This window comes from Populus trichocarpa, chromosome 3 (assembly GCF_000002775.5).
Source record: "Populus trichocarpa isolate Nisqually-1 chromosome 3, P.trichocarpa_v4.1, whole genome shotgun sequence".
NCBI classification, from domain to species: Eukaryota; Viridiplantae; Streptophyta; class Magnoliopsida; order Malpighiales; family Salicaceae; genus Populus; species Populus trichocarpa.
Genome location: NC_037287.2, coordinates 21,173,550 through 21,188,628, shown reverse-complemented (window position 1 = coordinate 21,188,628; position 15,079 = coordinate 21,173,550). Strand labels below are relative to the sequence as shown.

The window sequence follows — 15,079 nt, the reverse complement described above, 5'->3', positions numbered from 1 at the left end:
CTTGACCCAAGAGTAATATTTATAATATTAATAATAATATTAAACTTACATGACTCAAGTTTAAGTGAGTCTGGCTACAACACCGGACCCAAGAGTCTTGAATGTGGGTTTGGCTGCAAGGTCATGTCATAAAAGTGTGATAATTAAATAAATTAATTATAAAAAATAAAGAAAAAAAACCAACATGAAGAAAAAAACTAATGAAGAAAAAGAAAAAAAATCTGAATTAACTGGGTTAACCCTTCAAACCAGGTTAACCCGTCAAACCTGAGATTCGCGTCATGAAAGTTTGATAACTAAATAGAAAACAAAATTGACGGGTTAACCCGCCAAGCCCGGGATACGTGTCATGAAAGTCTGATAATTAAATAGAAAGAAATTTAACATTAAAAAACTAAACTAAACGAAAAAAATTAATTAAAAAGAAAAAAAGCAAAAAACAAATTCCGGGTTAACTCGTTAAAACCAGGTTAACCCGTCAAACCCGGGATTCGTGTCATGAAAGTCTGATAACTAAAAAAAAAATTAACATTAACAAACTAAATTAAACAAAAAAATTCATTAAAAGAAAAAAAAAACACAAAAAAAGCAAAAAAAAAAAAAAAACCCATAAAAGCATAAAAAGCAAATAAATAAAACAAAAAAAAAATTAAAAACAAAAAAAAAACAGCTTAGCATTTCACTGTGGACTGCACATTAAAATACTAAACAGTTTTAGTATATGTTATTAATTAAAAAGAAAAGAAAAAAAATTCGGGTTAACTCGTCAAACCAGGTTAACCCGTCAAACCCGGGATCCGTGTTATGAAAATCTGATAACTAAATAAAAAAAATTAACATTAACAAACTAAATTAAACAAAAAAATTCATTAAAAGAAAAATACACAAAGAAAAAAGCAAAAAAAAAAAACCCATAAAGGTATAGAAAATGAAAAAAAATAAAAACAAAAAAAATGGGAAAAAAACAAAAAAAAAAGAAAAAAAAAAAGAAGAAGACTGCTCAGCGTTTTACTGTGAACTTGCACAGTAAAACACTAAGCAGTTTTAGTTTATTGTTAATATATATATATATATATATATATATATATATATATATATATATATATATATATATATATATACAAACACTAACACAACACAATCTAAAAAAACAACTAATAAGGCAAGAGGAAAGACTTCCAGAGGGAGAGACAGAGATCTGTCATGCCCCAGGATGTCAAAAAATTTTCCATTCTTGTGGTTCAGAGGACATGTACACTTCTCATTCATTTTATCCTCTAATATTAAAGCATTAAAATCTGGTGGTTGTGCAAGTTTGACATGGAGTTGAAGATTTTTTTTATATAAAGTTATTTAAATATTGAATTATGTGTTTGGTGGATTGATTTAGAATTTTTTATGTTTTTTTAATTAATTTTTTTAATTTATTTGTTTTTTATAAGATTATCTTGATTTTATAACCCGGATCGCGGGTTTGACTGATTAACTTGAGTCATTTTTTAAAAAAAAATTTTAATTGATTTTTTTTCAATTTTATCCTTCAATATCGGTTTGATTAAGAATTATGCTTCATAATTTATTTTGATTTGTTTTCTATAGGGTTATTATAGTCTTATAACCTAGGTCGTGGATTTGACATGTTAACTCGAGTTGATCTAAGTCAATCCAATATATAGTTATCTTAATATTTGCCGATTCTGTCTTCTTGATATTTTTTTGGTCAAACTATGTTTTTACAAGTTGTATGAATTATTTTTAGACCTGTAAACTCAATCAGTTTATATCGGATTAACTCTCACATGATTTAATTTTTTTTTCCACTAGAAAAAAAACATAAGTAATATCAAGAAAAATTTGATCCGATCGGCAGCGTAACGGGGATTAATGATGTAGTTGTGTTCTAAACCTCAAAAGAGGCTCAACATGATACAAGTCTGAAGAAAATACTAACAAGATTTTTAAGGGAAAACCCCTTCAGTATTAGTTTCTTCACAACATGCTCAAAAAAATTCCAGGTAGCAGACTCACATGAAATTGGCAGCTAAACAAGGAAAGCTCATTATATTCCTGCTATGGTAGTGTGAAAATAATTAACAAGAGAGCATTTTTACTTCATTAAACCATAGATTAATACCAACTAGATAAGATTATACCAATATTTAGTTGAAGCTAACTTACATGAACAGAGCACCCAGCTCAAAGCATTCTTAACTATGCTTGGACATGAGTGTAAAACTAGAAGATAAGGCCGAGCAAGGAAGGTTGATAAGAAATGAGAAAGAAAAGAAGCAGCAACACAAAAGCTACACCCCAAGGTGAGCCTCCAGCTCTATGGATAGCACCAGGCTCAGACCCTGGAATAGGAATGCTAAACTGGCTGCCTGCAGAGAGCCAATGTACTGAAATGATCAGAATCAAAGGAGAAATGACCAGTAACCTTTGTAGCATCTCAGATGCTGTGGCCATTACAGCATCATAAACTACATAACCCAAGAATCCACAGACGAATATTGTGGCTGCCATTAGGACCCATTGCTCTGAGAGGGTGAAATTTGTAGGTCTTGGCTTTGGAGCTGAAGCCATGAGTTGAAGAACAACTCTTTAATGAATGATCCTTGCTTTGAAGTCCTAGCCAAAACAGTGAGGTTTGAGGAGTGAATGGTGTGTGGCAGAATATAATGCATAGATCCTCTCGTCCTTTTATGTTTGTTGTGGGGGACTCACTATCCACTACTGAGTTAATTTTTAGTGGTGAAAACTACTTGCATCAGCTCTTGTCCTATATATACTCTAATTTCTTACAGGGGTAAGTAAAATTTCACAAAATCTAGAACCCAAAATTTTGACTCTCCCTTGTGAAGGCATGTATCAATTTAACTAAACTCAGTTGTCAGCACCGGGTAAATAAGTTAATAGGGAAATTTTAACTAAACCCGGTTGATCTTTGATCTAATTGGGTTAATTTACGACTTGATTGACCTAGTTAAACTCGGTTCAAATCTGATTGGGTCAATTCTAAGAATTTATTTAGAAAAAATAAATCGATTTCATTTTAATAAAAATAATGGACCCAAATTGTCTTAGTGACAAATTGTTTTTTAGATTAGGTTCCGAAATGGGTCTAACAACTATAGTTACATATACAATATATGCTCACAAGTCACAACCATTGAAAGCATGGAAAGCATGAAAAGCATGGAAGCAATATCAAAGGTTTAGACACCGTTTGGGAATGCAGGTTGACAGAATCAAAAGCAGTAAAAGCATTGTTTTTGCTGCTTCTGAGTGTCAAAATGATAACAAGAAAACACATGCATTTAATTTCCTGAATTCTACATTACTGAAGCTGAAAAGAATTTCAAAAGATGTGGGACAACAACAAACATATGCACCATTAAACACAAGATAATGTCTCAGTGTAGTTGAAAGCATAGCAGGTAGCATGCTTAAGAGGAAAACTCAAAATCTTCTTCAATATGTTGTTCTTGAAGCTGTAAGATATGATCTCACCAGAGATTCTCATCACCAGCAATGCCCCTTCTTCATCGTTCCCCTCGATAAACGACAGTAAATCAAACCATTTCTCGGCCGAAAATGGTGAGGTTGTAGGATCTTTATCTTCTGTTATCTCAGGGTATGCCATTACAATGGCATTCATATGGAGACAGTACTTAGCAAACCATTTTGAGCAGCCTCTCTCCATGGAATAAACTACAATGGATTGATCAGTACTTTGGTCATGAGACATATCAGGGGAGACAATACCCAAGTTCAAATCATCAGGATTTTGGTTTCCTGCTAGAATCCCAATAAAATGCAATTGCCCGCCAGACTCCCCAAAGTACCTGAAATTTTTATCCTGCCAATTCTCAGGAAGTGGAGGCCTTGGAATTGTCTGAAGGCATTCCATATCAAGCAAGAAACTTAAACCATTCCCCATAGGACTCATCCAATGAACAGCACCATTCCAAGAGACACCATCAGTAAAGTTGACAGATAAAAGATCAAAATTTTCTAGCTTCACAGAAAGCTTCCAATCCTTGGTCTCGGATGAGTACACATAAATTTTAAGCTCTGAATTAAAGAACTGAATGCAAACAACCCGATAACGAGGCGATTCCAAAGGATCAAACACCAACTGAATCCGAGTAAAATATTTTCCATCGTTAGGTGGTAGTGGCAGCAATGCGAATTGTCTTGTGGTAGGATTGAATATATAATCTGTTGGTTTAGACCTCTCTGTTGAACACCATCTCCATTTAGGACACAGAAGCAAGCCATTACAGGACTGAGAAACATATGTACTAAAACACCCTAGGTTGTTGGGGTCAAAATCAAGAAAATCATAGGACAAGTAGACTAATGATTTCCCATCAAGAGAAACATATTTGTGCTTAGATGGTTCCTCGAAAAATGAGGAAAAATTGAGAAGAAGAGCAGAGACGGTATGGGGATTGCGGCGGGTATGGAGGATAGCAAAACTCGTGGGGGAGATGATAGAAAGCCATTTCTTGGAAACTAACTTGAGTTTCAGGACTGCTTTTGCAGGCACACGCAGTAGAATCTCAGTGACAAGGTCATCATTGCCAAACACAGCATCAACAGATGAGAAATGCTTCTGCGTTGGCAAGGTCATAATGGAAGAAGGTAAATGGCTTGAACAAGAGGAAGCCATTGATCCTGTGATTAGGTTGCAATTGTCTTAAGCAAATCTCTCTTTTTAAAGGGTTAAGTTCTTAAAGTAACAAAATGGACGGCAGATTATTTCAAGAAAGAAGATCAGATTACTTTGGAGTTCTAATTATTGTTCTAATCGCCTAGAGCATTAACCTTACAAAAAAAACTTGGTGGCATTTTCTATAATTCCATCTCATAGAAATACAAGAATCATAGAAACTTAGATGTCAAGTTCTGAACATGATAAGGTCTTGGACCTTCACGTCTTATTTTTAACTGAGCCTGGGTCTAACCTGACCCAACGATTGATTATAGATTAATTGTATCAACTCAAATTTTATTTTACTTTGAATTTAAAAAATTAAAAATTAGGTTTAAAATAAAACTTGACCATACTTGGGTTCCAGGTCAGCATGTCATTAAATTAACATTGTTTCTAAGTTTTTGGCCTTTTAATTTAATATTTGATATTGAAATTAATATTGTTTCTCGTTTTTTTCATTTTGAATTACACTCAATGATTTTGTGATTGTTGATTGGATATTTTTGTTTTTACTAAAAGACTTTCAACTGTCAGTATCAAAGCAGCTTGAGGTTTAATTAAGTTGAAGGTAGATCAATCCACGAATCAGCGAGTTAATTTAGATTTAATTACAAAACAATATCATATCATATAAAAAAATAACAAAAAAAACTAAAACAATATTGTTTTAAAAAAAATAAAAAAAAAATCCGAAGTTGATCCAATTAAATGTCACTTTCAAACATATCAAGTTGTGAGTTTACTTGTTAATTCACTTCAATTTGTTAATTCACTTCAATTTTACAGAGTTAACTTTTGTAAACAAGTAACAGTGGCTTAGGCCCTGGCCGGGCCTCATTTGATAATGCAAAATGCAAAACTTCTACTGCTTTAATTCCAATTTCGACACTAGACAGATACTGGCTCGGTATGGATTGTGCACTAATTTTTTTTTTTTTAGATTAATGTGGGTGTTCAGGTTAGTTTGTGCGCACCACGACTAATCCCATGGGCCCTGAAGTTAACGACCATGTAAACCTCCAGTAGTCATCATATGAGCAACTAAGGACTCGAACCTGAAATCACAGAGGGAAGCAAACCTCTTAATTTCAAGTTCTTAGTCCCAATTGCACTAAATTTTTATGGCAATAGATGAGAGGGAGTCCCAGAGTTGTTTGTTCTAGGAGATATGAAGATTGAGGGCAAAAGCAAAAGACCCTCATCATGGTTCATTTTGATTTCAAAACAAGCAAGTGAACAATCTGAGCCTTTTATTTGAATAACAAAGGTATATGGTGATCAGACATTCTTTGTCTAATACAAATAAATAGGAAGTGAAAGAAGTGATAAATGGCCATTCCTAGTGTTTACAACATATTTATAAACTCAGACCAACCCAATCCTAGACTTGACCAATCTGAGCCTAGACTGATCTAGGTTAAAAAAAAATGGAGTAAGGCATTGACCGGGTCAAAAACCATAATTATAAAAATGGATTAACTTGGATGATCCAGGATAAAACCAAATTCTCCAAACTTGTGAGATAGACTTTGCCCCGAATCGTGTTTTACAAGTATGGTTTACAATTGATCTTAAGATGAGGAAGGATCTTCAGTAATCTTAGGGAATTTTTTTGGCAAACTAAACATAGGATCATCACCAGCGAATCCTTGAAATGCTCTCCCTAAAGCATACCTGAGAGCCCTAGCTACAGGAACCGCAACTGCATTGATCCTTTGTCTAGTGACCTTAAACTTGCATTACGTCAACTTTCAAGTCAAATTTTAAAATCATGATAATAATTATTTTTATTTATATATTTTTATTTATATATTGACTCTGGTCAACTCATGTTGACCCTCTCAACCTATGACCTAAGTCTGTCATGATCAACCACCGAATCAAGTTTTAAAACTATGATAATAACAACTTTTAAAACTTTAATAATAACTACTTTTATTTTATGTTGACTCTCTTGACACATGACAAGCACCTTATCCTGGGTCAACCTTTGAATCGGGTTTTAAAATTATAATAATAATCATTTTTATCCTTACATTGAATTGAATCAACGATTAACTCCATTAGTGACTCAAGCTTTGTCCTAGATCGACTCCCAAATCGGGTTTAGAACTATAACAATAACCACTTTTATTTTTATGTTGACTCTAGTCAACCCGACTCATGACTTAGACCTCGACTAATGACCTCTGTTTTATCTTGAATCGACCCTCGAGTTAGGTTTTAAAAATATGATAATAACAATTTTTATCCTTACATGTTTTAGCTAGACAATTTTGTAATTGAAATTTTTTTGCAAGGATATTTTAAAAATAAAAAATATTATCTCTTAAGATATTTTCCTTTTGTACCTCTTGTTTTAAAAATATAAAAATTCACTCTAAAATTATTTAAAAAACAAATTTATTTTTATATCCATATCTCTATTTTTATCATTTTAATCAAACATATTTTTATTTTTATTATTTCATTTCTTCTATCTTAAAATAATAATCAAACACTAACTTTTATCTTTTATCTTTATCTTTATGTACATAACAAACAAGACACGAACTTATTGAAATAATAAAAAGCCAGTTACTCAATCTCTTCAATCGAATCATATGCTGAAATTCTGTCGTAGGAGTTCTACCATATGGCATTTCGCCCCGCATTTCATTGTTGGTTACCTAAATATGTTAAGGTGAATTAAACAGTGAAATGCAGCAAATATAATATAAAAACATAAACAACTAATATAACTAAGCGCAGGTAGATCTGATATTGCATCCTTCAAAAATAATTTATTTTCCAATTGTGCCTGAACGCCCTCCTCATAAGCCACGGTATTACCCTGCATATCTCAACAAAATTAATACAATAAAGCTAATTGAATACTAACATAAATGATATGATTATGAATAATAATTGCACTCACTCACCTCGAACTCTACAGGTGCGATACCTCTCCCAAGCACATCATGAGTGGGGAGAGGATATTGTGGTGGCTTCTGCAAAACATAGGAGATGATATGAGAAAAAAATATAAACTCTTTCAAATTAATGTAAAAAAACATGTTTACCATATACCATACCTCAGTTGCGCAAGCACCCCATAGAAAAACCCGCATACGAAACTGCGGAAGACCGTATGCCCCAGCATACCCAATCGAGCTTGGTATTTCATATTAGTAAGGCATCCCATGGCATATCGTCCTATAAATCCATCGGCAAACTTCAAGAGATCAACAACATTCTCAATCAACACAAACTTTGGCCTCAGAAAATCCACTGTATCCATAAAAACAATGAGTTGTTTGTTTTTTGGATCATCTAAAGGACTTTTAGTATTCCTGAAACGATTGAAGCCACTGATTCCTTGACATGGAGGTCCACCACAAATTACATCAACATCACCCTAATGATGTAATTAAAAAAATGAATCAATTAACAATATAAGTTATATAATTTAAAATCAGAGTACAAGCTAAGTAAACTCACGGGTAATGGTAGAATGTTTGACAGGTAGCCATGCATGACAAAGTTCTTTATAGCTTCCCGACAATTTCTATCCAAATAACATAATTGTCAGACACGGTTTACAGGGTACGGGGGAGGCGGGAAATCAAACAGCAGCGTACAAATAGAACAAGTACGATGAGAAGCCTGATTGCATACATCAAACCACTAATTGGTTCCCAAGTATCATAATCAGGTCCATAATTCTTCTTGGGGTCACCGTAGCAGATCTCCAATATTTTCTCCACTTTAGAAACATCTTCGTGGTCGTCATTATCATCACTGTCATCTTCATCATCCATAACAAAACAGTATTGTTTCTTTTCTGGGTCATCATTTTTCACGAGAGAACCTTATGCAGAGTTTTTCCCACTTTTTCAGTAACACTAAGAAGTTTCACTAGAAGGATTTTACTAAGTAATATGGGAATTACAACCTCTCTCTAATAATAGGAAAACAACTAAGAATATCTTTATTACTAGGATAAAACACATCACTTACTCTCTCACAATTTTATGGGATTACTCTCTCTTCTTTCTCTCTATCTTGGTGTGCAAAATAAGCTTGGATGCATTGCTTATTTATAGGCAAGAGTGATGAGGCAAAATCCATAAAACATGGAGGAATATATTCCTCCAACTCATCTTCCACTCATATTGCCTAACAACTCATCTTCCACTCATCTCGTCTGTTTAACAACTCATCTTCCACCAATTAGGTGGATTTAATTAAGTGGCTTTACATTCTCCCATTTGAAGACTTTGATTATTTAATCAAGTCTTCAACCTTGATTATTTGTGATTCTTTTATCCTTTCTATACTTGTCATCTTCACGCTGCTTACGTTTCTGTTAGGCCATAAGAGGATCTGCACCATATGTACTTGTCAGTGTTGACTGGTTTGGTTAAAGCATCTGCAGAGTTTTCTTTTGTGTGAACCTTCTGAAAATCTACACTTCCATCTTCCACCACTTCGCGAACAAAGTGATACTGAACATCTATGTGTTGTGTTCTTGAATGAAACTCTGACTATCAAAGTACAAATGAATCTTCTCTTGTTTGTGCCCAAACTCCTCCATAAGTTTCTTCATCCATATTGCTTCTATACAAGCTTGTGTAGCTGTCATGTACTCAGCTTCTGTTGCGGATAACACTACAACAGTCTAAAGTTTAGAGACCCAGCTTGTCATAACCTATTTTTAGGTTATTCCCCAATTCACATTTCTCTCTTCAAAAAAATACAAAAAATATAACAGTGAAAGGAGGATGCTAGAATGCTAAAAAAAAATGGTTAGAAATTGGTTGAGAAGGTTCAAAAATACAAAGATTAAAATTTGACAGTATTTTATTGACTGATGAGAGCCCTGTTGACAAAGAAAATTCAATTTAAAGAAGAAAAGTCCAAAATCAGATGTTTATGGACTCAATTAAATTTTATTGAAGGTTTAATTGAATTTATGGAGGGTTTGATTACAAGAAAAATTGATTTTGAAGTCAATATACGCTTTAATTGGAAGAAATTAAAGTTCTGGGGTCAAATTATAATTTGGTCAAATCAAGGGCTTAATTGCATAAATATTGAAGTTTGATGGCCAATTAGGGACTTAATTGAAAAAATACGAAACCAAAGATTAGAGGGGTTGTAATTAAAACCGGATTAGGGGCCAAATTGAAAAAATTAAAAGTTTATTGATCAATTAAGGGTTCAATTGCATAAATTCAAGATCAAGGACCAAAGTGAAAAAGGCTGCCAACTTCAGGGCCGCTGTTTGATTTTTGGCAGGGATGCAATTGCATTGATTTTTAAATCAAAATTGCAATTTAGGACTCGATTGAACAAATCACAAATTGAGGACCAATGTGAACTCTGGCATGTTTTTGTTGCCTTTTCCTTTTAAATGAAACGGCGCGTTTTGTCCAAAATGATGTCGTTTCATACACTGTTCATTAAAAAAAAAAAGGAAAAGGAAAAGCCCAAAACAATGCCGTTTTGAACGGCACTGTAGCCTTTCTTCTTCCCCTGGATGCGCAGAAAACAGGGGAAGAAGAAGGTTTTGTTCCCCTGTTTTCACCTACGTTTCTCCTCTCCCTCTCTCTCCGAAAACTCAAAAAGACGCCGACCCAAATACCCCACTTGCTTGAATATTGACCGGTGGCCTACCACGGATGAAAAAACAGAGGAACAAGCCGCCAGCTGGCGCCCGTCCACCCTGCCCTGTCCCCTGACCGGGTCTTGCATTGTTGTTATCCACATAGATACATCTGTGCTTTTAATAGCCTCACGGAAAGTTGATGGCTCTCCATCCTCTGTTAGAAGACAGTATGCAATGTTGTTCTCAGTAACATATTCTGAGTGTCAAGTCGGTGGTGTTCTTTCACGAGTTGACCGTCGAACTTCAGGAGTTTCAGTCTCTATTTGTTCTTGTTCTTCATGCTCTGGTGCAACTTCAAAAGAAGTCTGATCCTGAGTATTTTCCATTTTGAGCGTTCTAGCATCCTCCTTTCACTGTTATATTTTTGTATTTTTTTTAAGAGAGAAAAATGTGAATTGGGGAATAACCTAAAAATAGGTTATGACAAGCTGAGTCTCTAAACTTTAGACTGTTGTAGCGTTATCTACAACAGAAGCCGAGTACATGGCAGCTACACAAGCTTGTACAGAAGCAATATGGATGAAGAAACTTATGGAGGAGCTTAGGCACAAACAAGAGAAGATTCATTTGTACTTTGATAGTCAGAGTTTCATTCAAGAACACAACACATAGATGTTCAGTATCACTTTGTTCGCGAAGTGGTGGAAGATGCAAGTGTAGATTTTCAGAAGGTTCACACAAAAGAAAACTCAGCAGATGCTTTAACCAAACCAGTCAACACTGACAAGTACATATGGTGCAGATCCTTTTATGGCCTAGCAGAAACGTAAGGAGCATGAAGATGACAAGTATAGAAATGATAAAAAAATCACAAATGATCAAGGGTGAAGACTTGATTAAATAATCAAAGTCTTCAAATGGGAGAATGTAAAGCCACTTAATTAAATCCACCTAATTGGTGGAAAATGAGTTGTTAGACAAGATGGGTTGAAGATGAGTTGTTAGGCAATATGAATGGAAGATGAGTTGGAGGAATATATTCCTCCATGTTTTATGGCTTTTGCCTCATCACTCTTACTTATAAATAGGCAATGCATCAAAGCTTATTTTGCACACCAAGATAGAGAGAAAGAAGAGAAGAAGAAGAGAGAGTAATCCAACAAAGTTGTGAGGTATTTGTGAGAGATTGTGAGGTAAGTGAGGTGTTTTATCCTAGTAATAAAGAGATTCTTAGTCGTTCTCCTATTGTTAGAGAGGGGTTGTAATTCTCACATTACTTAGTAAAATCCTTCTATACTTGCCTGTGGACGTAGCCAAATTGGGTGAACCATGTAAATTCTTGTGTGTTTCATTTCTCATTTTATTATATCTCTTGCCTTTTATCTTGTTGGATTTCCATGCCAGTGTCCTAACATGATCGACATAGGTGACCCGGTTAAAGTTCAACATATTGAATAGGATGACCTAACAAAAGAACGAGTAAAAATTAAATACAAAAAGGACAACCTGTGTCTCCGGATGATTCAACCTCAAACTTTGACAAGCGTTTATATTCAAGTCAACAGCCCATTTCTGCAATTACCAAAGAAAAATGGGAGATGTCAATTTCTGATTAAAGTCCAAAATAAGGAATTAAACCCACAAATGTGACTAAATATGTAAAGAAACAATTGTGCCTGTAGCAATCAAATTACACAAATATGAAAAGAAGAAAAGAGAAACTTACGGTGACCAGATTTAAACCAAGGCAAAGACCAGTAGACATTGCTCCACAGCCAGAATATAAGTCCAGTAAAGCAACCTCTGATTTACTACTGCCACTGGTTTCACAAACTTCATCACACTCAGACTTCACCCCAGCAGCATCAATATCATTGGATATTGTTGAACTCTCGGGTCCAGTTGTATTGTTTTCTACAAGTCAAAAATAATAAGATAACATAAGATAACAACTTGCAGAGGAATTAGATTTAAATCAGTTTACCCTTGAAAGGGAAATATTCTAACCTGTTGGTAACCTGACGAAGGTAGAATATGGAAGCAAATAAAGCATGTCACAATAGAAATCACAACCGGAGGACCTTGCTCGTCTATTCTCCGGATCCACCTGAAATGCAACTCCATTCTTTACCCATTTTGTGAAAATAAAATCAAATAAAAAAAAAAGAGACCAGAAGAGGATTATCCATACATTGAGTGCCAATCTAACAATGTTCAGCTTCCATGTAAGACACTCCAAGGGATTGTCATTTCGAATCTCAGAAAAGAAAACACACTTTGGATCCGAAATGTACTTATCTTTAATGATCTGTTGCAAAACAGTATAGTTTTAACAATTAGCTTTATATCACACCAAAAGTGAACCCTCGAAAAAATAATACCATCAACCAACAAATATTCCTTCATTTAACATACCGTGACAGTGGATCGATAGTACCATTGAGTAGTAAAATATAGGGTCCTGTCTACAGACTCAAACATCTCACTTATCCTGCATATATAGTCTGGTTCTCCATCAGAAGCCTAAACACGAAAAAGAAAATCATTTAGGTGAAGTTAAAACTGTTTACATATATATATCAAAACTCAAGAAACCAAGAGAAGATGAATAATCACTTGGACATGAGCATCATAGTAGAGATCATAGATGATCCTATCAACCTCTGCCCGTGTGTAGTGACATCTAGCTTTTACGATCTCTTCGGAATCATCCGAGCTACAACAATTTCAATAAAATGAGAAGATATAAACTAGAACTCACAATGCATAGAAGGAAAAGGGAAGTGATGAGAGAACGGTTAAGCTGTACAATTAAGCACATAGATTACTAGTTTGTACTTTTCGAACTTGATGCTTTGTTCTGCATCTGGGAGAACAAAAAGGGAAGGTAAACACAAAAGTTAAGGTAATTTCAACCATAACTTTTAAGAAACTAACATTCAGTTTTCAGTAAAAAATTAAAATACACACACATATATTTAATAAATTGTTGTCAAAAAAGCTATCATTTAATAAAACCATCACATCACATTACTGCATTCATTTATAAGAACGGCATAGAATCCCCTCCCGGAAAACCCAATTAATCAACATTAATTGTTTTTCCAAATTAATTACTCAATAAAGGACCAAAATATCTCCAATTTCTATAAACATTCAAAACTATTGAAGATACCCAGAATCAATAAATTAACTTTGTTATTCTCATAAACCCAAATCCAATTTACGCTAAACACACCCTTATATTAAGTCTTTTAAATCAAATCCTCTGTTCTCGTGCTACACGCTGTACTTAGTCAACGACTTAAACAACAATAGACTCAAAAACACCATCATCATGAAACTAAAATCAACATCAAGCCAAATTGTCCTTCTAAACTCCATTCCAAAACCAAATAGAATATTGCTAATTTCTCTTTTCATGCAAAATCCACTTAAAACATTATAAACAAGCAGAATTAACCAAAAAAAACTACATAATTACACTAAAACACAGTCCTCGAGCCGATTTCTTTCATATTTTAATACACAAAAAGAAAAAGAAAAAAGAGCCCCTATGAATAAAAAAACAATTTTTACACTTATTTCAACAAAAGTATAAAAAAGCATATGTTTTTCATAAAATTGTCTATTTTCACACAAAAATATCAAAAACAAAGAGAGCTACTGATAAAAAAAGGAGTAGAAAGTTACCTTATTAGCATATCGATGAGGCCACTTCTTTCTGGCTTCAGCACCAGGAATCTGAGCTCCGACAAACCTCGCCGGCGTTTCATCCTCCTTAACCTTCACAGGCGTCGATATCTTCTTCTCAGCTTTACCAGATCCACGCTTCTCCTTCGTGTCAGGTCTAGAATCGGCACTACCAGTCCCCATCCTAGCTCCGACTTCATCCACCGAGTTCGTGTCATCCTCATCTCCTTCCAAAACAAACACTTCCTCTTCCTCTTCCTCTTCCTTCTCTACTTTTCTCAACCAAGTACGTTTCGGCTTCGCCGCCGTCTTCTTTTGCTTAGTTGAAGAAGAAGTAGACGCTGCCGCTTCTGGTTTTGTCGTCGTGCTGCGCTGTCGTTTTCGCGGCATGGTGGTGGAGGAGAAGGAGAGGGGAAGGTGGCGCGGCGCGGTTTGAAGTTTGAATGTGGGGGGGTTCCCAAGAGCTAGGTAGGGATTTGAGGGACTGTGGTTGTTTTTGAACGTTGGTGGAATTATTGATATAAATATTTATTTTCCATAATGAAATAATAAATTTAAATTTATAAAGAATTAAAACTATTAAGTTAAGTAATAAATTTGTCAACAAATTACATACTATAATAATAAAACCACTTTTACACATATTATTTTTCCAAATATAAGTCTATTAACAATTGCATTATTCATCGCAAGAAATTTATAATACCAAGAAAATAATTATTTATATTTACTTTCAAGAGTGTAAAGGTTAACTTATTTTTTAAAATATTTTTTATTAAAAACATATTAAATTAATATTTTTAAATAATTTTTTATGTAAAAATGTCATAAATAAATCAAAATACTTTAAATTAAAAAAATATTTTTACAATAATATTATACACTATCAAAAACATACTAAAATGAATGTAAATACATTACTAAACACATACTAAAAAAAATATTTTTTATTTTAATAAGCTAAGTAATGTTTTCTTTTATCATATTTATATTTCATTGAATATCATTAAATATTGTAAGCAAAACAATCGTAATTGCCAGTAAGATTTATGAATAAGATTAATTAAATACAAATA

At 33.9% G+C, this 15,079-nt stretch overlaps 1 protein-coding gene and 1 pseudogene across 1 annotated transcript; both read right to left on the bottom strand.

Annotated features, from left to right (window-relative positions):
* Nucleotides 1–3,394: 3,394 nt before the first annotated feature.
* LOC7463595 (F-box protein At5g07610) lies at nucleotides 3,395–4,675 on the bottom strand. Its single transcript, XM_002304841.2, has one exon. The coding sequence runs from the start codon at nucleotides 4,673–4,675 to the stop codon at nucleotides 3,395–3,397; it is 1,281 nt and encodes a 426-aa protein (XP_002304877.1).
* Nucleotides 4,676–7,274: 2,599 nt separating this feature from the next.
* On the bottom strand, nucleotides 7,275–14,497 carry LOC7463597 (DNA (cytosine-5)-methyltransferase CMT3-like; annotated as a pseudogene).
* Between the last annotated feature and the right edge of the window lie 582 nt (nucleotides 14,498–15,079).

Bases quoted from the DNA above. Each gene is read 5' to 3' on its own strand.
- LOC7463595 (XM_002304841.2), bottom strand. From the start codon at position 4,675: ATGGCTTCCTCTTGTTCAAGCCATTTACCTTCTTCCATTATGACCTTG.